This window comes from Taeniopygia guttata, chromosome 3 (assembly GCF_048771995.1).
Source record: "Taeniopygia guttata chromosome 3, bTaeGut7.mat, whole genome shotgun sequence".
In the NCBI taxonomy this organism is placed as follows: domain Eukaryota; kingdom Metazoa; phylum Chordata; class Aves; order Passeriformes; family Estrildidae; genus Taeniopygia; species Taeniopygia guttata.
Window position 1 is genome coordinate 104,035,374 of NC_133027.1, and position 26,584 is coordinate 104,061,957.

At 38.8% G+C, this 26,584-nt stretch overlaps 1 protein-coding gene across 2 annotated transcripts in view; it reads right to left on the minus strand.

The window, feature by feature from the left end:
* PTPN14 (protein tyrosine phosphatase non-receptor type 14) overlaps nt 1-26,584 on the minus strand; it is a 111,389-nt gene that overhangs the window by 23,397 nt on the left and 61,408 nt on the right. For both annotated transcript variants that reach the window (XM_004175101.6, XM_030269113.4), the window contains exons 4-11: nt 17,392-17,489; nt 15,203-15,270; nt 12,181-12,251; nt 10,465-10,552; nt 7,974-8,062; nt 6,283-6,370; nt 5,529-5,611; nt 3,245-3,302 (exon numbers count right to left, since the gene is read on the minus strand). In XM_004175101.6, coding sequence (XP_004175149.2) covers nt 3,245-3,302; nt 5,529-5,611; nt 6,283-6,370; nt 7,974-8,062; nt 10,465-10,552; nt 12,181-12,251; nt 15,203-15,270; nt 17,392-17,489 — 643 coding nt within the window. The remainder of the gene's footprint in view (nt 1-3,244; nt 3,303-5,528; nt 5,612-6,282; nt 6,371-7,973; nt 8,063-10,464; nt 10,553-12,180; nt 12,252-15,202; nt 15,271-17,391; nt 17,490-26,584) is intronic.

Genomic DNA, 26,584 nt, shown 5'->3' on the forward strand with positions numbered 1-26,584 from the left:
TTTACTACAATTTTTGCAACTGAAACAGGAAAAATGGTTCTGTGCCCTTTCCACTAAATATTGCTCTTTCTTACCCAGCCAAAAACACATCTTGGCAGCTCCTTATAGAACAGAGAATAACTTTTTGTAAATTGCTTGCTAAATTTTATTACAGAGCCCAAAACTGACCAGTTAAGACTCCTTTAAGCACAACCACTTCAGAATACAACATCCACAATTTCAACTCTTTTAAAATTCTTCACATTTTTATTAAAAGCCCTTGCCCTTGAAGAATTAAACCCAAACAAAACAGACACCTAATCAGGACAAAAGCAGACATGGAACAAATTCAAGGACTTAGGACACTGTTATTCACACAATAAGACCACATATGGACTTAAAATAACTCTGTAAATTACACAAACATTGAATTCCTTAGACAATGAATTCGAGTTTACTCCAGTAATCTGCACTGAAAGAATTTTTTTTAACGCAAATCTCAGAAGGAATGATTCAGCATTAAATCAGTAGGATCAGTTACAGAAAATAAATCAGAGCTGACGCCGTATTCCCCAGCTTTGTCCCTTAGTAAACCAACACGTTTTGCAATTCTACTTTGCCACCTGCACTGCTATGTCCTGTCTGGTGTCACTGAGCAAAGTTTATGAAAACATATTTCAATATATGAAGTAAGCAGAAAGACAAGGAAGGCACTCCTGTCTCATGAATGTGTCTTCCTTAGCACAGAATAAGGGCTTTTCATCCAGGCTGATTCATGTAGCTCAGAATATTAAGGAATACTGTGGATGCCCAAGGCAAAAAACCCCACATAATCTGCCTTTGCATGCACATGCACCAAATGAGCACCAAGCAAGTTTGCTAGCAAAGAAGGGGGTAGGGAAGGGGTAAGATTTACATTTTCCATGTAAATGGTGAGAAAGAATGAGAATCAAAGATACTGAGCTCAGTATGAATTCTTGCATATAAAATAGCTGTGTTAAAGCCAGAGCTGGAAAACAACAAGAAATATTTTTGCTACAAGAATTACTTCCAAAGGTATAAAACCTTAGTCTCACTGAACAACCTGGGCCAAGGAGATTGCTGTCAACAATTTTAGTAGAGAAGCCGAGGCTGGAACTAACCGAGATGCTGGAAAACCTAACAAATGGAGGGCAGAGGAAAAGTGCAAGGAAAGAGGAGTGACTTCTACTGAGAATGCATAAACTGGAGCAGACAGTTTTCTTTGTGATAGATATTATGAAAGGTATCGGCAAGAAATCTGGAATTTGTATTTCTAAGACCCATCTGCCTCCTTTGAAAAAAGAGAACCCTGGGGTCTGAAGAACAACAATATCCAAATTAATGATGACTTGGATTTTTTTAGAAATCAGGTAATTAAACATACCATTATATTAAGATCTCCTACACTGAGGGTTTTTTTCTGGAAAACCAACATTGCTGGGTGGTCTGACAGGAAAAAGAGACAGCAGAAACCATGCCAAAACCATATAAAGGGTCTTGATCTGAAAGTAAAGAACATGATCCCCAGTGAAGTGGCAGAGCCTCACCCCAAAGATTCCACTTCACTTCCCATTTCTGCCTACTGATTTATTGCTACACAAGACAAATGAATTGGTAGGTGTATGAAGGTATGTGCAGTTCAGACAACAGTCAGGAGGCTTTTTTTTTCCTCCCAAAGAGAGCTGTTCCAACAAGTTAACAGAACAATTATGAAAAAGGCAGCTGAAAGTTCACCGTGAGCAATCAGCAGCCCAGTACACTTTTCAATTGATGAGCCCACATTCTTCCTCTTGATCTCCCTGAGACTTTGGGGATTTAAAGCTTGTTGCATGTTCATGTTTACAACAAAGTGGCAGCACAATTTGTTTTTTCTTTTGAAAGAGCAGATTTCCATTTTTCATATATAATTTCGAAAGCAGTTCACTTTTACCCCTCATGATATAACAGAGGCTGTTATAAAAATATTTTTATGCTTTGCTTTGCATAAAAATGCAAAGCACCATTCATTTTTTCACCTTCAGTTTTGCATAGTAATTTCCAGTGTTCTAACTCATAAATACCAAAAATACTGTAAATATGCCACAGAGAATGCTATACACAGCTTGTGTATTTCATCATGACACCTTAGAAACACCTTAACAATGGAAGGACAAAGAAATCTCGAGGCAGCTACAGCAGCTTTCCTGCCCAGAAAACAGAGAGTGCAACTTTTAGATATAATGGATTGTATACACAGACACAGGAAAATAACCTGTGTTGAAATCTGCAAGGATAAAGCTATCCTAAAATCAGTATCTGCTTAAGCCTAATTTTGGAACATTTTCATGAACTGTAACCACACTGTGGGGAAATGTCAAGAAAACACTTGCCCACATCAGCTTTCTGCCATGCAGCAATAAGGTAATGGACTTTTCACTCTGGAAAGATCTACAAAGAAGGTATAACCTATACCACACATGAAAACTGGCAACCTGCTTGGAGATAATATTGCTCTCTGTCCAAGGAACCAGCAATGCTACTGCTACAGAAATAAGATTAAGAAATATTGACATGCTTGACATTAAAACTTAACCAAAAAAACATTTTCTTTAGAACAGATGGGAGAAAAAAAAAAGACTCACACATGACTTTTTTTTTTTTTTTTGTAAATATTTCAGGAAAAAATTACCCAGTTTTGTCAGATTCATACTGTTTCTGGGAATTAGCTGAATAGAAATAAAAACAATTTAAGAAAAACTCTGAATCACAATACTGATTCTAATAGTTTAACTTAAATTAACAGTAACTTCACACATAAAATAGAGTCTTAACATAAGAAGTTGCTAAATTGTAAATAGTCCTTATAAAAAAAACCATGAGGATTGAAGAAATGTGAAATGCAACATTTTAAAATTACTAGATTTGATGCATAGAGCACAAGACATTTCAAATTTTTTCTAGAGAATTATTTTCTCTACGTATTGAAATAACCTCAATGCAGCAGAAAAAATGCTCAATTTCTAAAGGGCAAGTAAAAATACAATGCCTTGAAGACTGTAATTTTTACTACTCACTGGTGATATTATCCAGTTAATCAATCTGGGCAGTCACACTCTTGAAACTCATTCCAATCACATTGCCAACAAGAAGTGAGTTAATGGGCTTATTTGAAATTTAGAAAGTAGTTCATCTTATACAATGCCTCATCCCATCATCCCATCAGAAATGGTATAGATATTCTTAAAGACCTCACGGTGGCACGTACCAAAGATGACCTACTCCAGGTTGGCCGTCGTCGGATAGGGGGAGGAGAATTTGATTGTCTGTGGACGAAAAAGAGAAATTATAGAAACCACAATATCTCAATTCTGAGTCAAGAATGAATGGGAAAAACAAGATGTGAAGAACCCGCTCATAATGCTGATTATTGAGATTTTCAGATATATGAATAAATGAAAATAATTCAGGTTCTCCTTTAAATACAAAAAATGTTCCCATTTCAAATTATACACGCCTTTTGTTCATTACCCTATTTGGCTCACTTGGAAACATGTCTCTTAAGTAAAAAAACTGAACATGGAAGACAGGTACAGTCACAGGTGATTTAATGTGAACATTAAAACAAGAACAATCCTATGAAATTTATAGCAATCACTCCAAAGCAATGCACACAGATCAGGAATAAAAGGAAAAAAAAACAACTGTTAGACAATACTAGCAGAGCCACATACAGTGTTAGAGTAGCCAGGTGCAGTGCAAGGAACAAGGAGTGTAGGAGGAAAAAAAAATATGATGAAGGGAAAGAAACAAGTTGAAGGAGGTAGAAATATAGTGCTTACGTGAAGAGAGGAAAGGTGGAATTTGTCCTCTTACAGTTTCTGATCTGGTGAATGATGTTATGTGCAATTAGAGGAAAGGCACACAGGAAAACAAACAACTATCATTTAAACACAGAGGGCAGGAAAATTATTTGGCTAGAAAACACACACCAGCATATGCTGCCATCAATATCTGTAGCTCTAGCACACAAGCTTATACCACGTGAGATCATGGTAAAGAGAGCAATTCTAATGACAAAAATACATTAAAACGTGTTATTTCACTCTTTGACTTTGTGATATCCCCTACCTTTATTAGTCCAAATATCTGCAAATATCTATGAATCTGTTACATGCAACATATTCATAGGACCCACATACTTATGGTTCAGTGTTTAGGGAGAAACATGATCAAAAGCTATGGATCCTGCAGTCTGGATTGTGACTGGTAACAGAAATTCTCTCTGTTGACCCCAACACAGCTTCAAAGGGGAAATATCCCAAGGTGACAGACTATGGTATTTCACTGTCACAGGGAAAACAAGCAGGAGCTCCCTTTGAATTCAATCCCTCTGGAACCATTAAACTGAATTTAGCACTGGACTATTGAAATCTATTATATGCTGCTAAGAAATGTCATTCCCAGTCTTCCAGAACTGAAAGCAACATGTAAAATCTAACCAACATCTCTTTTCTCTAAGTGAAAAGATCACTCAGAGCAGTTCACCTCACTGGACTCTCCTATGCTCTAACTCACCAGATGTTAATATAATGTGTGCACACATGAAAGACCTTCCACTCTTCCCCTCATCATTTTGGCTTTATTTTCCAACAGATGGCATTACCCAGCTGAACAGATGGGATGTCCAGCTCTAACTAGAGCTGTTGATAGAGATGAGACTTCTTCATAGTAAGTTTTGCAAGAATTTAATTTGCTTTGCTACACTCACCCAGGACACCAGGAAAATTTCTCAAAACTCTAACCTTTTGAAAGCCAAATTTATCTCAATCTGAAAATGTGTGCTGGTGTAAATGAAACATCTCATCTAAGAAACAGACTTTTGAATTAAAGCTAAAGCCTAATGAATTCCTCCTTCAGTTAGAAGGAATCCACCTGTGTGAGAGGACTAGCTCAAGGCCAGTTTCTAAGAAAGTGCTCAAACCAGAGCCTAAAGGAGACTTCAGGTTTAGATTTACAATCTCTGCTGTGTTGTGGCAGCACAGCTACGCTGATTAACACGCCCAGGTGTCCTCCCTCGTTCAGCATGCACAGAGGCAGATAAATTATCCTGCCCAAACTAGAAGATGACAACCTCCACTTTCCAGCACCTTTAGCTGCTGGATGGGCAGCACATCTGCTGCTACAGCTCACATTTTGACATGATAATCTAGGTCACCTTTCACTCCAGTTTAGGCTAATAATCTGGGTTATTAACAGCAGACACCAAGGCCTTTGATTCAAGACTCCTTGTAGGATTTGGCTGATTGGGGAACATCAAAGCTCACAAGGCTCAGAATGAAATTTCATTCTCAACTATCCGTTCTTGCTGTTGGTTAAAATAAAACCAGAAGAAAAGGGAAAGGGGAGAAGAATAAATGACATATATGACTAGGGAAAAAAAAAACAAAACACCTCAAAACCCTGAAAACCAAACAGAACCAGACATGCCAAAACTCAGACCAATTCCAAAGCAAGGTGTCAGAAAACAACTGTGAAGCAAGTGTACTCACTCTGTGCAGATTTTGTTCTGTTTGTAAAACTTGTGTCTTGATGCAAAGAGACGTGAAATATATTTGGCATTTTCAAGATCATCCTTTAAAAATGGAAAAAAAAATAGGGAAAAAATCATTTATTTTCTTGTTCTTACCAGAAGTGACAAAAGCTTTTTAAAAATCCAGTTGTGGCAATGTTGGGTAAGGTCTACCACGGGTTATTCCATAGTCTATCATGGAATTTGGCTCTTGAGAATACATCTAGTGGTCTCAAGAGCACTGAAGGCATAGGGTTACTGAAACCCAGTGGTGTGCATTTACACACTGCCACTTCATTGCTAAGGCACAGTAGCAGGGGACCGCAACAATAAAATGGCTCAAGCTTGCTGGTCCAGTTTGTGTACTGGCCTTGGTTCAGGGAGATGTGGAGTGATTTTAAACAGTACAGAACAGCACTGTGGCCCTCTGAGTTCCAGTATGTGCACACACAGTAGCTCATGCCCAGTTTCTACTTATGCTGCTGTATTTATGCCATTCAAAAAGCACTTCAGTTTTTTTGCAGACTTCCCAGCATAGGATATTTCAGTGCACTTGGAAGAAAATACAGAAATTAATAGCTAAATGAAGTTAATTTCTCTTTCTTCATAAAGTACAACAGGAATGTGAGGGGGGTGGTGTTTTGCAAGTGAGTCTCTTTGGGAAAGTGGCGTTTTAAAGGTTTATTTTCACATAAGTATCTTTCATGATGACACTGATCAGATCTTTTTCTTACTGTGTGAAAGAGTACATTCTCTTCTTTGTTGATCAACTCCAGAACAATTGAAGACTTGTTATGAGCAATATTCCCAATGTCGTTCCACCTGCAGAGTAAAAAAATGCATTGGAGTTTGCCAACACATACATTCACACATTTCACAAACACAGCAGGAATCCCTTAGTCAACATCAGTCTCATTTTATGGGAAAGGTTTTCAGTAACTTTTTGGTGAAGAAAGCTGGTCAGAAAAACAAGGAAATTATGCTCTGATTAAAAATGCAGGCATAGTCAGCTCTTAACCCAAAGCAGAAGAGTTAAAAGCTCTCTTTAAAAACACGAATTTGAAGACCCACAATAGAAGATACACTAAAAACACAGTACTAATAACCATTTTACTGAACTGCGGCATTTTGGAACTGATTGATTTTAACCACCTGTAATAGAATTATTTTGTTTTATTCCTCCCCAAATGCTGCTTCCACCTTTCATTCAGTGCTAATTCTTGCTAAAGAAGGTTGACAACGTGGTTATGTAGGCTATGCATACCATGTTAATGCTCTGGCCTTATGTTTGCAATCATTTTTTTTTCCCAAGTAATTGTCAGGTTGCCCAAGATCTGAGTTATAATCTTCTTACAAATAGCTGACAGACATTTGCGTACATTGCATGCAATCCATGGGTATGGAAAGGACTTGTTTGTTCTGTTTGCAGCATGCATTCCTCTTCATGTCATGGCAGGATGCTTGCAGTGCATATTTCCAAAGAGTTAGAATCCCAGCACCAACTCTCATTTCTACATGTAAAGAAACTTCTTGCTTTTGTCACCTGGCCCAATTAAAGGATTATCTAATTCCTTCTCAAAATTACATATGCAAAACATCAGCTACAGGGAAAAAGGAGCACTAACATTTTTTAAACTGACTAATGAAAGCTCTTTTAAGGCAACCCTCCCTGCAAAATTCCAGTTGAAGTCTGATATAAGCCTTAGCTACTGGCTGAAAATCAGCACATCTCAAAAACTACAGCTTTCAGGCAGCACAAAATTCCTACTCTAATCACAGGGATTAGTAAAAATCTATTTCAAGTAAACAGCAACAGTAATAAAAATACCCACTAGAAGAGTAGCAAAGAAGAGCAAAACTATCCTCCCTGGAATCATGGAGATTTCTAGCAACATTTTCATACAGAAAAAACCCACAAAAGAAAGTTAGTGGATAAGTCATTCTTGCTAACCAAAATAACTGCAGAAGAAACAATAGACTGATGCAGGCATGATTTTTAAAATCACAGAATGAGAAAGTTCAACATTTTTTTAGTGGGGCATCTAAATGTGGCAACCAGATTTTCAGAAGTGTTGAGCTCTTAGGCTGGCAGCTGTGGGTTTAACAGATTTGCATTCAGAAGCATCAAAGAAGAAGACAAAGACAAAAGAAGAAAAGGGATCAAAGCCTTGTAAACTAGAACAAGATACATGACAGGCTACTACTACTTTCTTGCCATCCAACCCATTCACAGACATCAGAAATTATTCTTTATCGAATCTCCTTGGGCCAAGAGGAGGATTGGTCAATCCTGAAAACACTAAGGTTACTACTCCTTAGTTAGAGGATTGGCACTATTACAGTCACATATGCAAGTCAGGAAAAAATCCCATACACACAGCTCTGGAAAGAAACTAATTTTAAATACAAAATACCCTATTTTTACCTATAAATCACAGTTGTCCTTCCAATTCTGTTTTTTATGAAGATGCCCATGAAGAAAATACCAAGGTGTATGTCATTTCCATGGTTATCCTGCAGAAAAAGGATAAGAAATCTAATTTAATATATAAACTAGTCAATAGATTTATAGGAATGCATGCTGAAGTACCAAATAGAAGCCCTTCAGTGTGGATGCAGGACTAACCTATATTTTGCCGCTTAACTGGACTCTGATTTTCATTATTTAAGAGCAGTTAGCACTTAAGTTGAATAATTGTGCTGATTAGTGAGAACAAAAGAAAGATACATGAGCTCCAAGCTCTCCTCTCTCAAACACCATGCAGACCAAAAACTGGCATTCCTTGTGTAATATCCCACGTCCCCTGTATTGATGATTACAGCTATCTAGTGCCTGTAGGAATACCAAAAGCAATAGTTCTCTTTCACAGTCATGGTATTTCTCCAGACATCTGTTAAAACATGTACAGAATTCAGAACACCACACCTGGAGATGGAATCCTTCTCAAAAGCTCTACCCTTCACACTTCCTCCTTTAAGTACTCCACATAGAAGTTCACAGCATGTCACCCCAAAAAGTATCTCTGCGCAGATACATCCTCCACTGATTTCCAGTTGTTGGGTTTAAATGCTCAACTGCACACACCACATAAAAACAATGCAAAACCAGTGGAATCTAAGAAGTCCTGTTGCTTTTGCACCTACCCATGTCTCCTTTTAGGCTCCTGTTTGAAAACCACGTGCTGCTGATCCACTTTGCAATCAGTTTTCTTAAAAAAACCTTTTCGTTTTTTTTTGGCTACAAATGCTTAATACTGTTGACGAAAAGGTTTTTATACATTTGTCAACAAGCAAGAACAGTTCCCCCTCAGCTGCATATATAGTAATTGATTCACACTTTGTAAACAGAAATCACACCAACAACATGAGTGTGGTTAGAAAGCAGGGAGAGAAGAAAGGATATGAGAGAAGTTAATGCACTATGCCTGCACACACTGTACAAACATCACTTGCCTCTGCATTTTAATAGACCAGGTTAGAGCTGTTCTCCTGGCCTTGCTGTGCTTGATCCTCAGAAGGCAACAATGGAGTCTCTGCACCTGTTTAACTACTGAGTGCCTGGCCTTTTGCAAACAAACCATGGCTAGCAATTCATCCACAAGCTGAGAGTCAGCAGTCTAGTCTGGTTAGAGGACATCACACTCTTCTGCCTTGTGCCAGAGGGAGTTTTACAAGGCAAAAAGATTGGGAATACGTAGGGGAAAATGTAATTTTTTTTAACATACATACATATAGCTATGTACATATATCTACATGTGTGCAAGTATACACACAAATACTCACATGGAAAGAAAGACATGTAATTCTAATAAAATTTTTACCAGGAAAAAAGGAGAAACCTTTTGTTTTTCCCTTTGAATGCAGTTCTGTTTGTGCCCACAGCCAGCATGCTGCTCCTTGATGCGAGCCTGACACCTTCCTGCCATTTTGTTGAGCACCCAGTCCACTGCTCATACTTACCTTACAGACACATGCAATAGTATCTAATGAGACTCCCAACACAGAAATCTTTTGCAGTAGTGTGCAGTATTATTCCAAATGAATTTGAGAAAAGCTTTCATTTATTTCACTGGCAATAAACATTCTAGATTTTTTTTGGCGGATTGAAAGTTTTTTGCCATTCAGCTCCTCCCCTCCAGGCCAACTCTGAGATTGGCACCAAAGGATCAATTTTGACTTCAGCAGGAAGCTTGTTTTGTTTCGTGTGCATCTGGGTTTGTTTTTAAATTCCAAGTTATCTTTAACTAGCAGGAAAACCACTCACAATCCACCACTTATGGTGGTTGGGTAGGTTAGCAAAAAGAAATGGGTCATGCTGGGAACAGCGGTTTTCAGTTACTCAACACAACTTTATCATGGCAGCATGTGCTCCATAAGGCCACACATCCAGACAATCCACAGCAGGGTGGGACTTCCAGTGAAGGGAAAGTGACTGCAAATGCAAAATAATACCAGAAATTCCCCCAACTAAAAATTCATGGAGGAACTGTGTGCACATATAGGAAACTAAAGAAATATGAGGCTAATGCTTAGTAAGTAGCAACTTAGAAAGACGTGAAAAGGTCTCATTTTCCAGTCCTGTTAAAGATGACCAGAGCTGAGATTCATTTGCCCTAGTCACACTCCCATAGACAGCACATGAAAGAAAAACAAGGGAGTATCTCTTTTTCCCAAAAGAACATAGCAAGCTCTTCTGTAGCAAGGATTTTCATGGAAGAGAAGCAGCACTCACTATAGGCCCAAGTAACCCTCATGTTGCAATGTCCATTCAAGCTACCAGCAGTCATTTCACCCTCTGGAGCATTTAAACAAGTCCTGTCTCTTTTGGACAAACGTGACTTGCATGCACACCAAAGGTTGCTGCAGAGTTCTGCATCGTTTGATTCAGAGGTTCCTGAATATGTACACTAACATACCTTCACAGGGAAAATTTCCTGTCCAAACCCATCCAGACGTTCCACTTCATTGATGTACATTAGCTCAGCCTCTGCTGCTGTAATGCCACTGCAATTAGATTAACAAAAGGCAGAGAATAGTTCAATATTACACAAATACTAGCAAAAAAATAAAAGTGAGTTTCACAAACCACTTGAGAAGACACTTTGGAAATGCTGCCTAGAAATGTACAACACAAAGCTAACTTTCAACATTAGGATCATTTTCAGCAAGGGGGAAAATTTTACTAAATGTCACTAAGCTAAGGTACAAAGCACAGTTCAAATGACAGGAGGAACAAACAGAACTGATCACATTACTCAGCTTCTTCCACACACATCTTGTCTGGGCTTTATTAAACCATCAGGTTGTGGATAGTTTTGGATGGACAACTTGAACCATAGGGGTGCTAATCTGCCTGAATATTATACAAGACCACTGGAGCCTCCTAAAATGATTTAAAAGGAAAGACCTACATTTTCAGGTTGGCTGTTCAAAAACACAGGCACTAAATCCAAAAGTTGAGCAGATTCTCTTTCATAAGAGAGAACAAACCAGCTGAAAACTTTTACACACATGTCTACACACGCTCAGGAATTCAAACAGATTTCAGTTCTCAAAAGCAGGTCAGAATAGATCGCAGGTTGCTCAAAAAAAAGGCCACTATTAATTTTTCTCCTCTTTACTCCTCCTTACTTCAGCTTACAAACAGAAATATAGGAACCAGACAAATACCTGGAAGAAGGGAGGTGGAATACGATCTACCTGCTGAAGTGAGGGGAAGTATTTGCTCTTTGTGTTGCAGAAATAGCACTATAGAGCACAGCAGGTGGGAAATCTTTCCTTTCAAGTCTGTGAGTTAACCAAGATCACACAAGCAGCCTATGGCAGGGAGAGAACAGAACCAGGCCTGTTCATGGCCGGCTTGGAAGCTATTCCTTTGGTTGCATCAAAGGCCCAGGCTTGCATTGAAACTCAAAACTGAGAATGGCCTTAGACTCACAGACTGGTATTTGTCCTTTAACAACCACTTTCTCTCATGTAATGGGGAATGCAGCATCCTTCACATAATATTCCTATTGCATATGACATGTGGGCAGTGCCATTTTTCCCATAACAGCACTCTAGAGGTTTGAACACTTCCACCACTGGAACACCTGGACAATATGAAAGACACTTGCTCACAAAGAAGGTTTTTTTACTGAAGCACTAATGCTCACACTCCTAGCTCATTAACTGGTAACACTATACTGTGTCTTCTCCTTGAGCCTTCAAACAGAATTCCTGTTATTTTCATTTCCATTACACTGACAGCATTTCTATCCCCCCTCCTCTTGAGAGCGGCCCTTGGATCATCACCAATCAAGTCTCAGGGTCTTTCATCATCAGGATTTAAATGAAATCAAAAAGAGAAAGGAGTCTACTGCATAGCACAAGTAGTGTTACACATGCTCATTAAACTTAAGGGTATAAATGCTTGATTATTTGGGATTAAGTTCCTCAGCCATTTTGTTTACAAGAGGCAGATAATCTTCTGTGATGGACTAATTAAAAATCCAGTGACACAAAGCATAATAGAAACATGAAGATAAGCTAGTAAAACACTACCAGGAATGCATGGGGAGGCAGGAAAGTACTAGAACAATGACCAAAAAAAAAAAAAAAAAATAGCACAAACTTTATCATATCATGCTCACCTGTGATTTCGGTGCTCCTGAGCAACCTTCTGAGTCAGGTCCTCCAGGACAGCTTCATCCTGGGTCCAATCCTGTAAGAACATGAAGCAGCATCAGAAACTAGTCAACCAAAGAGAGAGAGGATAAAATGGCAGACAGAAATTATGACAGCAGACGGTTCAAGACTTGTAGTTACAGACAGAGAACCTATCACTGACTGCATTGAAAATTTAAAGCATGGGATGCTGAAATTATGTGAGAAGAACACAAAACTCTGAATTTTTTTTTTTATGTTCTTTCGAGAGGGTAAAGAGATACTGTTAAAAATTGGGGTAAGGTCCTTATTACTCCAAAATAGAGAACAGAATACAGAGCATAGATAAAGGATCCTGGATAAGTACTGAACAAGTCCTTAAAAAATTTGGAAATATACAAAATAATACATACCTTTTAAAAACAGTCCAAAATAATACATAGACTATGGAAAATGAATTCATGAGTATTTTTTGACCTGCAACATACAGGTGCTCTCTTCCTCACGTTAAAGGGGTTGAAAGTTTTGCTACTTCTTCAATGTTGCATTAAAACTTACTTTATGCTTGCAACACATTTCTGAGCAGAAATTTTTATACTCTCCAAATTTAATAATGTGTGGTAGAAACAATTCTGAAATAATTGTGAGCAAGTTAATAAAGGAAGTCTATTCATAAATTCAAGGCCAAAAAAAGGAAGCTGAAAAACTTTCTTGCAAAACCTCAAAGTTCTTACTTTTATTTAAGAAAGCCTTAAGGCTGCAGGTAATGTACTTAAATAGACTGCTTCTTGCTCAGTGGGGCCCTCCCCTCTGATATTTGCTTCTGCCACAAAAAAATGTGAAAGTGGTAGTGTGCTAATGAAAAATGGCATGGTACATGCCTATGCACAGCCACACACCTGTGGGGTGTACTGTGTACATAATTTTGTTCTTTTCACTGCTGAAGAAATGCCATTTGACACACATTGTAACCTCACAAGATCAAACAGCACGAACGTAGCTGCCCCTCCCTCATCCACAGGCTCACTTCACTAATGAATTTATAGCAATGTTCTTGTTGGAGGCTTTTTCTATGCCCCAAATTCACTCCAAATCCTCCAGCTTGCTTAGGGACTTGTTTGTATCTGCAGCACTTAGCCACTGTCACTGAATTTGCAGTAAGATATTTACTATTAGGTTATCCAGCCTCCCCAGAAGAGCAAAGAGAAGTAGTTAAAGAAATGTCCAGAGAAATTGTTGATTTAAGAGTAAGCTTCTGAAGGTGTAGGAAGCAGACACTCTACTGATCTTCTTAAATTTAGCAACAGTTGCATGGGTGAAAGGCAAAATACCACAAAGCAATGGTAAATATGCAAAACAGAAGAGACCTGACCACACCACCATGGAGGCAGCTGGCACAAAAACAGATTCTAAGAGATGGGCCCAAAGAGTAAATTGCTGAAGCACAGAGAAATTAACCATCTGAAAGTTTATGTAGAGACCTAAACCCCCCCCCTAATTTTATTCTGAATAGAAAAGTAGTACCAGTATATCCCTGGCAGTGTTCAAGGCCAGGTTGGATGGAGCACTGAGCAGCCTGGTCTAGTGGTAGGTGTCCCTCCTCATGACAGGGGCCTTGAAACTATATGATCCTTAAGGTCCCTTCCAACCCAAACCATTCTATGATTAATTTTGTATTGAAAGAACTTTGCAGAAGTTCATTTACAAAATGACACCCTGACAACAACACTTTTCTCCATATATGTTTTCAGCCATCTTCTTTCCCATTTATGCTACCATACGTGACTTCATATGCCATCAACTATACACGAGATCATCAATTACTTATCAATAGCCACCTTATCAGATGGCTAACCAAAGAAATTCTGCTCCATAGAGAAGATAACAGCAGTTTATTAGATAAATGTTAATACTGAAGCCACATTTTACATGTATATGCTACACAAAGCATATTCAGATCTCTGTACATTCCTTTTTCCTTCTGATTTTTTCAGACCATATTGAACTATCTGGTGGCTCAAAATTGCACTTTCACTTCAAAACACCAGGCAGATGTCACCTTTATGGACTTAAGATGAACTGTCCACTGCAGTTCCTGTACAAAGAGATGGGTAAGTGGGATGAAATGCTTCTCAAGACTTCAAATTACAGTGAGATGAATCATGCTCCCTCTACCACTCCACTAATTGCAGAGGGAAACCAGATGCCCTAACTTCCAGGCAGCTACACTCAGGGCATGGGAACCCCACCCTGCTTCCAGATATTTTTTCCAGTTGAAAAAAATTCCATAATCTTTTATATTTTATGAAGATTACACTAAATACTCGTGCTGATGGACTTGTTCATCTAGGACAAAGCCAGCCTTAGCTTCAACAGACATTTATTTTGGTTTTTTTTCTTATCTAATTAATTCTCCAAGAAAATCTCAATGTCACAGACTGCAAGTCTGTTTTGTCACTAAATTTCCAGCATCATTAGTGATCTAAGCTCCTTCCCTAAGCATTCAAGTTATTTGCTAGTTTCCAAGTGTAATCCAAATTTCCAGCAAATGCTCCCTGGATAACATTTTGAGAAGACCTGATCCAGGCTTCACTTGAGTGCAACAGTCAGCTGATGTAAATCCACATTCTCTTCAGGAATGGCTGCATGGCTTGTCTTGTGACATAACATTTACTACAGCAGCAGCCCTTACATCCCCTTGATATGCCATGTTGTTAATAACACAGTACAGCTAATATACACCTTTTAAAACAGCTGCAAATTCTTTTTTGATGCCAAGATGTCTGTTTCTTTTGTGGGCACCAGTTCCTCGTGGAGGTTCAAAAGGAACTGAAAACGGGCTGACATTTCACAGCATAGAATAATTCAGCGGCAATCAAGTTTTGGAGAGAAAATTTTGCTTTCACTAGTCCAGTGCTGGTGCTTTTACTCTGTTATCAACAAAGCCATCTCTGACTCATGGAGAAATTACTCACAAAAGACCACAAAAGAGAGGGATAAGGAACTTACCATAGGAAACAAGACATATTCTCGGAGGAAGTCATGAGATTCAAACTGATTATAGTCTCCAAAATCCGCTGGAAAAAAAAACAACGCAATTACTCATTTTGGCACTTTCCACACATGTCAAGACCACACTCAACCTTTGCAAGATGCTTAATTTCAAGTGGGCAAGTTCTCTCTGAAGCCACAGCCTGGCGCAAAGACTTTTGCTTGCACTTTAGCTTTTAACATGGAGGTCTAAAATAATTGTGTTATTACCTGAGATCAAGTGACAGCCAACAAGTAATTTCTTTCTTTTGATCCCTAACATAATGACTATTTGCAATGCTTAACCATCAGGAGTGCCAGAGTTTGTTTTTCTGTAGTCTTCTTAAACTCATACCCCCATTAAAAAAATGCTGGGATTGCTCAGCCTCTTTAAAAATGGTGGAGAAGCTTTTGCTTCTCCACCATTTCCAACCTTGACCAGGCAAAAATAAAGAAAACTTAACCTGACTCTGTGACAATTCTACACAGTTGAACAAAAGATTAATTTTACAGCCTATAAAGGTTAAAATGCAGTAGTCAATTTTATTAAAAATTGTCAATAACCACTATGAGGGAAGGTTTATCCTTCTGCAGCCAACCTAGCAGTGCAGACACTGTGTTGGTTTAACTGACTGGCCCACACCTTTCTACTCACTTCTCTGCTTCTTCTACATCTCTCCAAAAGATACTCATCTCCATGCTCACATTTGTCAGGCTGAGTATTCTTGTCTAAATGTCCTTGAGACTGTGGAGTTTTGGAAATGCTTACTAAAGGCCAAATTACATTAAAAAAACCCAAACAATGCCTATATTTATCTATCTGTTAAATATACAACAGCTTATATCAAAAGATTATCTTGCCAGGAGGTTTTTATTTTATATTAATTGAACAGGATCAAACACCATCTACAAGATTCTCATATTACAGGAGCTGGAAATCCCCACCATAAATCATTTTATCTAAACATTCTTTCAAAGCTACTAGACAATTTCACATACTGCAGGATGCCAAAAATGCAGTTTCATTTCGTTTCTACCTCAGAGTTATGTTTTAACATAAACAGAAAGAAATCAAAATGGGCATGAAACAGAGTCTGCAAGTTTAAAAGAAGTAAGTATTTCAAATGCCTTTGGTTGCATCACATGCAAAGGACAAAAAAGTAATACAAGGTCAGGAACAGTAGGATTGACTCACTCTCAAAATTAGGAAAAAGCTACAAAAATACAGTCAAACATATTGAGTATCTATTCAGACCTAACTTACACACTGGAAAATCTTCATTTACCTAAATTAAAAGATTAATTATGGAATCTTATACACATATTTCCCTTTATTAGACAAACATTTCAAGATTTGACAAGAAACATTTTCCCTTCAATTTTTAGCAAAGATATAAGATACAAATACAGCATTTCTACTGCTCTAAAAAAAAGACCATATAAGCATTTATCTCCATTGAACCTTTAATTTTCAAGAATCAGATCCTCATGTTTGCTATTTATATATCTACTTCCCCCTTCCCACTCATCAGAGGGCATGCAGTGAACATCACTGCTGAAACACTGCCTCAAGTTCTCGTAGTCAATTGTGGATAGACAGAAACATACTTTATCCAAATACAGGGCTTCTTCCTCAGCACATATACATTTGATGATCCTACTTATACTGATGTCCTTAGGAGTGTCAAAATAAAAATCATATTGCAAGAAGTAGTTTATTATTAACTTATAACTCACATAACAATTATGGTCATGTGTTCTTTCATACTTCATAGAGCACTATACAGCAAAATGAGATTTTAATTAAAGGCAAAATTAAAGCTGCTGCTGTTCTTTTTGATGTAATTTGCATTTGAAACCAGAGAACGTGAAGCAAATTCATTACTGCAAAGTACTCTGAGGTCAGGGCTGGAAGAACTGGAGTTTTGTTGAGATTTGCTTGCATGAATTTTAGAAATAGGAAAGTTGAGCACTGTGATGTGGTCCCTCATTCCCACCCCGAGGCTGTGAGTGTTCCATTCACGGCAGTCCACCCGTGCATTTTGGAATCAATTGGAAACCCAGCTGCTGTGAGTAGGAGTCATACAAGGCCCCAGTGGCCAGTCAAGATGAAGGACAAACCAAAAGAGCCACTCCTGGACAAAGGCTATGGGGTCACATCATCCTACCTTGCACTGCCAGACCAGCCAGTCGAATGCCCTGCTCGAACGAGGATATCAATCGCCCATCAAGAACATCCTTCTTCACCTGTAGATAATACTGATATCTACAAAAAAAAAAAAAAAAAAAAAAAAAAAAGCACAAATTATAATATCTATATGTTTGCACATTTCTTACAGGAAAAAAAAAAAAGATTGTGGAAAGAAAGAAAAAAATCACCCCAAACAGGTCGGGCTGTTGAACAGAAGGTCTGTACCTGGCTTCAGAAGCTCCACATTACCATAACAAACCAATATGATCCCTACCTCTGCAGTTCTTCCAGATGAATGAAAGGGAAAATACAAGGTTCTAGTTTGGGTTCCCCAGACCACATAGAAGAGGGGCATCTGTGAAGATTACTTCTTTTCTAAATTTCATAGAGACCATGCAATCCGCAATGCAAAAAGGGGTTTTTCCATATTGTTTCTATTGTTTTTGCTCTATTGTCACCATTTTCATTGAAGAAATAGAATTTTAGCTATACACTTTGGTCTGCTGATTTATCTTAAACTATATCCCCTATAAAAGGTTTTTTAACTGGCATTTTTCATGTGTAAGGATGACTAAGACATACAAACCAAGCACACACAGTCCATGTGTGCATTCAGCCTCATTCTTCCAACCCCTATGTACACCTGGGTGATCCAAATTAAGAACCTCAAAACCCAACAAATGGGCTTTTTCAGGCTGTGAGCAGACACAGCAGCACAGAGGTTACTGCACCCTTCAGCTGCATGCCTGCTTGCCCCCTGAAAATGAAAGTGGAGAGTGTCCACTTAAAATGCCATGGATTTAATATAGAAAAGCTTGAGATAAACTGTGGTAGAAAGAATTGGTACACAAGCACACCAGCCAGTCCCAGAGACTGCAAGCTCTGCAAAGCAGACAGTGGACAGCAGTCAAAGTCTGTGGGCAGCAAACTCCCACAAAACTGTGCTCAGCTATGACATCTGACCTTACCTCTGAACCTCTTGACAAAGAAGCTGTTCTGGCCTTGCTTTAGACTGTAAAGCAGTCGCAGCAGAAGGGAGAATCACTGCAATATCACCCACAGAACATGAACTGCGCTGCCTTAAATATGCTTCCAAATATTACTGTTTGAGGTATAAGAAAAATATAATCTCGTTTTAAATGCTCGGATTTAGCTTTCAGACAGCCTAATAAAGATTAAACCTTGAAGGGATTTTGAAATTTGATTGAGAGAGGCAACCTGAAAAGCACACAGCTTCTCAGCCTGGGCCCTGTGCCTCAGCCCCAGGATTCACACTTGCTCGGTCCCAGAGACAAATCAGCTTCTTTCTACTCCTTTGCAGTGAGCAAATCCTAACTCTGAAAACATGCATGTTTTCATAGAAGCTTGACATAATCTCCTTTATCAACTATTACAGGTGAGCAAATGTTTGATGAATTTGGTCTTTAAGATTTGTAATCTCAAAAGCAGCTATTTGGGTCCATGCAACATATACACACAAGTTACATATTCTAGTCTAAAAAGGAGAGTAAAATCCGTATCTGCCATAAAAATAAGGCTATTGTTAAAACAAACACTGTGTTAAGAGGCTAAATGAGACTCAAACTGATGTCAAATCTTATAGTAATATCCGAGCTGTACAGAAGTCAAGAATGTCACGAGCTGTAGAGCAACTCTGATTTCAACCACAGTGTCCACACAACTACAGACAAATCACAGGAAGCATTACTTAGGTAAGCATCAACAAAATACAGTGCCAGTGCAGTTACTGTAGTATCAAATATTATGACCTAGGCTTTCAAAAGAAACACTGCTGTGGGGTTTGAGTTGCCATTTGACTTGCCATCGGAATATGATGTAAGCAAGGAGGAAACATTGCTTAGCATCTGCCTTGGACAATGTGGAATTCTCAAGAGCTCTCTCCACAATTTTCCCCCAACACTGTCTTCGACCTATAGCTCCCAAAATTTAAAAAAAAATTACCCTAGACAGATGTTAGAAATGCCAGGGCAAATAAGGAGCACAAACATACACTTACACACACTATTACACACTCACTCACACAGTTACACATTCACAAAGACAGCAGATAGCACCCACAATCCGAGAAAGATGCCTATTTACAGCTGTTTCACTTGATCGTCAGGAAGGGGTCACATTTAAAAATCTTATTAGAAATATTCTATAACATTATGGAATCATAGAATGAGTTGGGTTGGAATGGACCATTAAGACCATCTAATGATTTTAGCTTGAATCTAATGATTGTAGCTTGAAATGCAGTAAGAGTTTAAGGGATGTACATAATTAGAGCTCTGACATTAACTAGTGTATCTGTCAGGGAAAAAATCTGATGGGGAAATTTGCCACTTCTCACAGGCAAACTCACTGAAATGCAATCATCCACTGCGGCTCTGGCACCTGCTCAGTGGAATTGCCAAGATAATCTGAAGAAGACTGAGGCAGAAACCTGTGGTTGGTACCTGCTTCCCCTTTAACCCTGATCTGACAGTGACAAGTGACATCCACCTAAAGAGTCCCCTGATATGTCTTTTCATGGTGTCCAAATGAAGCATGGACTGGGACATCTGTCCCCAGGCACGGACTGGGGTGGCTAATTCCAGTGTCAGGGCAGAGGAGGAGGATACCCTGGAGGAAGCTCCACTAGAAGGCTCTAATAACTCCACCAGCCACAGATTCATGGCTCAGCCGTGCTGCAAAACTGTGGTCAGGCTCCCTGCCCAGCCAACAGAGAGAAGCAATTGGCCCACGTTCTGTCAGGGATTTGAGGCTCCTCCATCTGAAATTAAATTAAATGCTGTTATTATACCACTATGCTAACTGAAACTGCTCTTTGTTCACTTGGATTGCAAAAGTAGATCTATAATTTGAGGGAAATCAAACATTTTAAAAATGTTTCAGCTATAGATTCACTGAGGAAAGTTGTTCCAGGACAACAGATAACATGCATTTCAGAAGCCTTCTATTAAGTGGTTTTGTTGGGAAAGTATATGGAAAGTGAACAAAAGAGAAGTTTGCAATCTGGACCCCCAAATAACAAAAGACAAAAAATTCAAAATTAAGATTTACAAAGCTTTAATCACAAAGCCATTCTGGCATAGCAGAGGAGTGCAGGGCAGCAAAGACACCATCATAGCTGAGTCAGCCTAGAGCTGAAATCTCTCACCTTCATTGCTCTCTTTGGGTTAAACTTTACTAGCAGAGCCATTGTGTATTTAATATAATAAAGGCTACTGCAGTTTGCCAGCCTGTAGCTAATTCCAAGGGGAATGGGAGTGGACAAGTCTGAACAAAGCCATCATTATAAGGCTATCATTTCCCACAACTCTATTTAACCAACACACGAAACATTGGAAGTATATTTGCATGTATGGCATCAAAAAGCACATTTTTATAGAGTAAAGAAGCTGCAGCTGGATGACTATGAGACAACATCTCAACTCCAGAATCTGTATTTCGGCAACTCATACCATTAAAGGAAAAAAAGCCCACCAAACCCCAATAGTAGTAGTGAGCAGGAGATAAGAGTACTATTTTAAAATTTAATTGCAACACCCAAATTCAAACCCTGCTACAGCTACATAAATGTAAGGAAGCTCCATTTGCTCAAACAATTCTGCACGGACCTCCCCCAGCAGCAGGGTTCACATTTGCTCTCCTGTCACTTCAAAAAAGAATGTGGGTGTTTGTATACTGTCACTGAACTCATTGCACCCTTCCATCACCACTGTTTACCTGATGCAAAATACCTGTTGCTATTTGATACAGGTATAAAATAACTCAGTTTCACTGATTTCTATTCTCCTCAACAACCAACATTTCATATATCACATGCCACACAGAATCTGGCCTGTCCAACACAAGAAGTGAGGCTTTTGTAGAGAAATTAAAAGATGGTTTACAAAAGTAAGAATATGGGTTAGAATTGCAGAGTAATTGCACTGCATCTTCAGGATTTTCATACTAGTGACTTCCACAAAGAACCACAAGGCAAATACTTCCTTACATTAATCATTACTCAGTATTATCAGATCAACTAGTCTTAGTAATCAAACAGCATCAAACTCTGTTAGGAAATGTGAAGAAACAGAACAAAAAATTATTTTTGTCCCAGGGATTTACAATCTAAATGTATATTTTATACAAGAAAATGACAGTATTGAGTTAATAAGTTTAGTATGGTCAGAATACTGCAATGTGACCTGTCTGGATTTTTGTTATTTTTCCCTGGTTTTACTTTCCTTCTCTGTACATCAGAGAGGGTTTGTACCCCCAATGCAGCAGAAAACACTTAAAAAGCTTTTACTATTTTTTTTTTTAATCAGTTTGTTTTATTTGGAAATTTTGAGCCAATATAAATACATCACAGTTTCAATACCAATAAATATTTACCTGGAGTCTATCTGAAAATAAACAAAGCACTACAAAACACGTATTAGTTACCAAGAGGTACAACTCCTTTATAATCATTTCTAATTACACTATTACTGGCATGACTAACTTTTTTATAACTCATTAGGTACCATTTTGGCACCAAGCCTATCTATTGGATAACTGCATAGCTATGCAATTTAACTTCTCTGGAGGAAAAGAGAACTGCTTTACCATTTCATACCTCCAAAAGAAGAAACCTTTAAGACTCAAAGGAGAAACAGATTGGTCCACCAGTGGTTTAGCTCAAGAACGTCAGCTCTTTTCCAACTTCAAAAAAAAAATTGCAATTAGAATACAATACAATCTTCTAAAATTAGGAACACAATAAAAGTCTCATTGAGTCACAACAACAGTCCCAGTCAGCTCATTTGAGATTATCTTAGTATGGTAATATATTTCTGAGGAGACACGCTGCAGTGTGCACTTATGCAATAATTTGCCCACAGGGGAAGCAGTTTCTCCAGAACAGAGGTCTTTTTTCATTTACTAAAATTATTTTAAGCACCAGCTTTGATATTGATGTGTCTACTGTTCACCTGACACCTTAAAACCTGCCATGATTTTGGCTTTTATACTATTTAGAAACAGGATTCCACAGATACCTATATGCCACATTTGAAATAGAAGCCCATTTTTTATTTTGAGAATATATTTTCTCAGGTAGAAGAGTCGATGACTTGGCTATTCAGGGCAACCAAAGGAACTTACTGATTATGACCAAAATGTTATTTCTGTTTATTTATTACATAGTTAGGACAATCATCTTACTACTTAATTCTTAGAGGTAGCTCTTTAGAGAAAAACATGCTTTAATGTATTAATCATTAACCTAATGATCATTAGCTGAATTTCACAGGATATCTGAGGCTGGTGAAGCTACTCATGTAAACTTGGGCAGGAATCCAAGGCAGACTTGGGAGATCTAAGGTTTTGCTCCCAAGTCTTAATCCAGAGTACTACTTACTGGATGCTGCTTATTTAATGTGGGTCATTCAATACACTGCACCCAATCTGGCTTGCAAACTTGGACTGGATTTTATATGTTAAGGAAGGCAGACAGGCAGACAAGACTGGTCTTTTCAAATGCAACATCAGTATATTGGCAAAGATGGTGTTATGATTTCTGAGCCTGAGCATGCTGAAACACATTTTGGAGGCAAGGATTCAATCAGCACATCTTAATCTAAAGGCACTTAAAAAAAAAAAAAAAAGAGAGATACATAGATCCATGATGTCATTTTCAGTAACACGAAGCTAATGCCTGGTCTTTGCCACTTTAAAAACTTAGATGGTGTTGATAAACAGAACATCTCTAGTTCACTCCTTTGGAATTTCATCAACTTCTCTCCCAGCAAAAGTCTGGTGTTTCACAGTATTAGACAACAGCCATTTATCTGGGATTTGTGTTAGAATGTAAAAAGCAATGACAGTGTTTCCAATAATAGAAGGGTAATATTTTTGGAAGGGTATTACTGAGAAGGAGTCTACCACACCCTGTCACAGACCTTCAGGAAGATCAGCAGACTTGCCAGTAAAAGAGAGCAAAGGAGACGAAAGAGCTTTTGTCACACATGCAGGAGGAAATTCCTTCAGAAGCTAAAACTGCCAATGCCAATAGTAAAAACAGAGTCATAACATCTTCCAGGGTAAGAGCTCTTCGATCATAACAACCTTACAGGGTAGGTCAAGGCTAGCTTCAGGTAACTGAGAAATTACTCTGCTCAAAAGCAGCATCCAACTGCCTACATCCTGGCTTCCTCCAGCAGCTGGGTGGAAAACATGACTGACACTAAAACCAAAATAAATACATGGAAAGATTTGTGTCATTCCCCTTCCTAATGAGACAGAACAATGGTAGGATAGCATCATATTCACACATTTGACTGAAAAAAAGAACAGATCAAAACACAGTTCCGATCACCTGCTTCCAAATCACTCAATCTCTCTCTTTAAAAGCAACAAATTATAGTTGAAGGGGAAAAGAGGGGATTTGGTACAACAGACCAACTTCACAGTGATGGCCACTTTCCATTTATTTTGATGTGCGGGTTGTGAGATAAGGACAGATGCTGCAGAGCCTGGATGCCTGACTTGCTGCACTGAGGCACACAGTGAAAGGAAGCTGCCACAGCTGACCAGTGAGGCTCCTACCAAAGGCCAATGCCTTCCAAAGGCTGAGGGCCAGCTCCACAGCCAGCTCCTGGCTAAGGATACTGGAACTAGAAGGATGAGAACTGTGCATTACTTAGTTGTTGTTTACCACCTCCGTTTCAAGGTTGTTCATTTGCATGCATTCCCCAAAAGACAATTAAAATTCCAGATCTTCAGCTCCTCCAGTTCTTTACACAGCTGGAACATGATATCAGAAGTAAATGCAAAGTAGTTTAAGAGCAACAAGGTTTTTACTTTGGCATGAATTAGTCAATAATGCCAAATTCCTGCAGAAAAATAGGGCACTTAAAGAAAAGTATGTTTGTATTAAAATGGACATTGACTGTTTAGGAAAGTCACACAGGCTTTATAACCTCTCCCATATAAGCAGTACATGCTTCCAGTGTAGCCTTGATCTCAAACTGCTGTGGCTCTTTGCTGCCCAGAGTTCAAGGGATGGCAGTGAAGCCCCCAGCAATGAGCCAGGAGACAACAGTGTCAGATTCTGCACTCTCAGTGGCAGAGAGAGCAGGCACAGGAAAGAAGTGCTCTGCCAGTGGTTTTCTCTTCCTGCCATTTCTGATGGACCACAAGTACAGACACGCACCCAGGCCTTGTTGCAGCCCACAGACATGACACAAACCTTCCAAAACACTCCTTCCATGAGAGGCTTAGCCACCAGATGCAGCTCCACAGTATCCACCAATTTCTCTATATTTCAACAGACCCCCCCCCCCCACCACAACAGATCCATGCTCTGTATTTATAAGTGTTTTTTTTAAAGCATATTATGCATTTTGCATACTCCAAGTTCAAATAAACCCACAAGCACAAAGTGAAACTTTAAATAAAAAGGCCACTAATGGCATGCTTTTGCAAGAAAGGAAGGCATGCCACAACCTGATCTTGATTTTCTGCTCTTGAACTATTGAATTAATTATAACAAATTACAGGGAGCCCCACTACAATTTATAAGCACAATAAACTCCCTTGCAACCACCTATAATTTTATCAGAGTTAATCCAAATACCTAAAGAATTATACAGCACAAAACTTTGACATGCCTTTTAGAATTAAAAAAAAAAAAAAACAGGGAAGCCATATTCTCTCATCTTCTGAACCTTTTTATTTAGAAAAGGCTACATTTGGTCTCTGCAAATTGGATTCAATTGGAGTCCAGCAAACCCTGGTGACATCGCTATAGAATTCATCTTTATAAAGGTTGGAGTGAGACTGCAAAACTAAAGCAAAACAAAATCATATAATGCAAAGAAATCTGCATTTTAGCATTTCTAAGCTAATGTATTTAGCAGTTCGTTTTCTAAATAAAAAAAAAAAAAGCTCTGTGGGAATCCAGGGCTTCCCTCTGGCTGCTCTGGAAGGTTGGGACCCTGGCAGGGGGTCAGGAACCCCCCTGTACAGAGCCCTGAGAGACACTGTCTGTGATCTCTGTCCATGGAAAAGAGTTTTCAATCTTACAGGATGAATTACCAGCTCTGAGTGTTTGATATGAGTAATAATTAAGTGTAACATGGGTGCAAAAGTAAAATTTTAGAATTCTAGATTAGGGGTTCAAGGGGACAAGATGGAGGAAATTGGGTGCGTTTTGTCTTTTTTCTCCTTCTTCATGCCCTCCATGTTTCACTGTGGTGTTGGCATTTTTCTGTTGGTTTAGGCTGGGGACACACTGTTCAACGTAGATGATAGATATTGGCACATTATTGTAAATATAGCACACATAGTTTCTGGTATTTAATGTTTGTAACATCCCACTGGGGGCAGAGCCCCACACGCTGCCCTGCAGGACAGAGCTGCGGCAGGGCAGCAGAACATGTTAGAGATAAACAGAATAAACAACCTTGAAACCAGCACAGACGAATTATGGCTTCTTCTTTGGCAGCGGGGCAGAAAGACAGAGACTTTCTACAATCTCGGAATCACCAATACCACAGATTCCAACAAGTTCAATGCAAGTATAAATATTTCACAGAAATACTAGAATAAAAAATTTGGGAGCAAAGAGTTTGTTATCCACGTCTTTGAAAAAAAGCCATGTATCCATTTCATCTGGGTTTTAAACACAGGCTAAAAGTGTTATTCTTCAGTCTATTGTTTGGCCTAGGCTTGAAAACATGTTCAGCTATGTGCCTATATCTCCTGAACTGAGCAGAAAACTTGCATTTGGCTACAGAGATCCAAAGGTCACAGCTCAGAAAACTATTTTTTCTTTTTAGCTTCATGTTGTTTTTTGATCACAGAAAGAAAAAGAAAAGGTAAGACTGAGACTGAGTCTGGAAGGTGAATTACAGCAATGCCACATATTGCTTTTCACAATATGGTTGGGTTTTTTTGAGTGCAAACCCACAATATCTCCCACAGCTGCTGCCTCCACCTTCACATTCCTCCGAACACGATCTTCCCTGTTCCCATACAGGGTCCAAGGGCTCTTCCTCCTCGCCCTGGACTGTGTGTCCCAGAGGCAGCTAGAGCTTTGATGCAGGATTTTGGATAATAAAGCAATTCTCCCAGCCAGCACCTGTCCTTTGGTGCCTGACACACAGCATGAGCTCCAGCTAGGAGCGCAG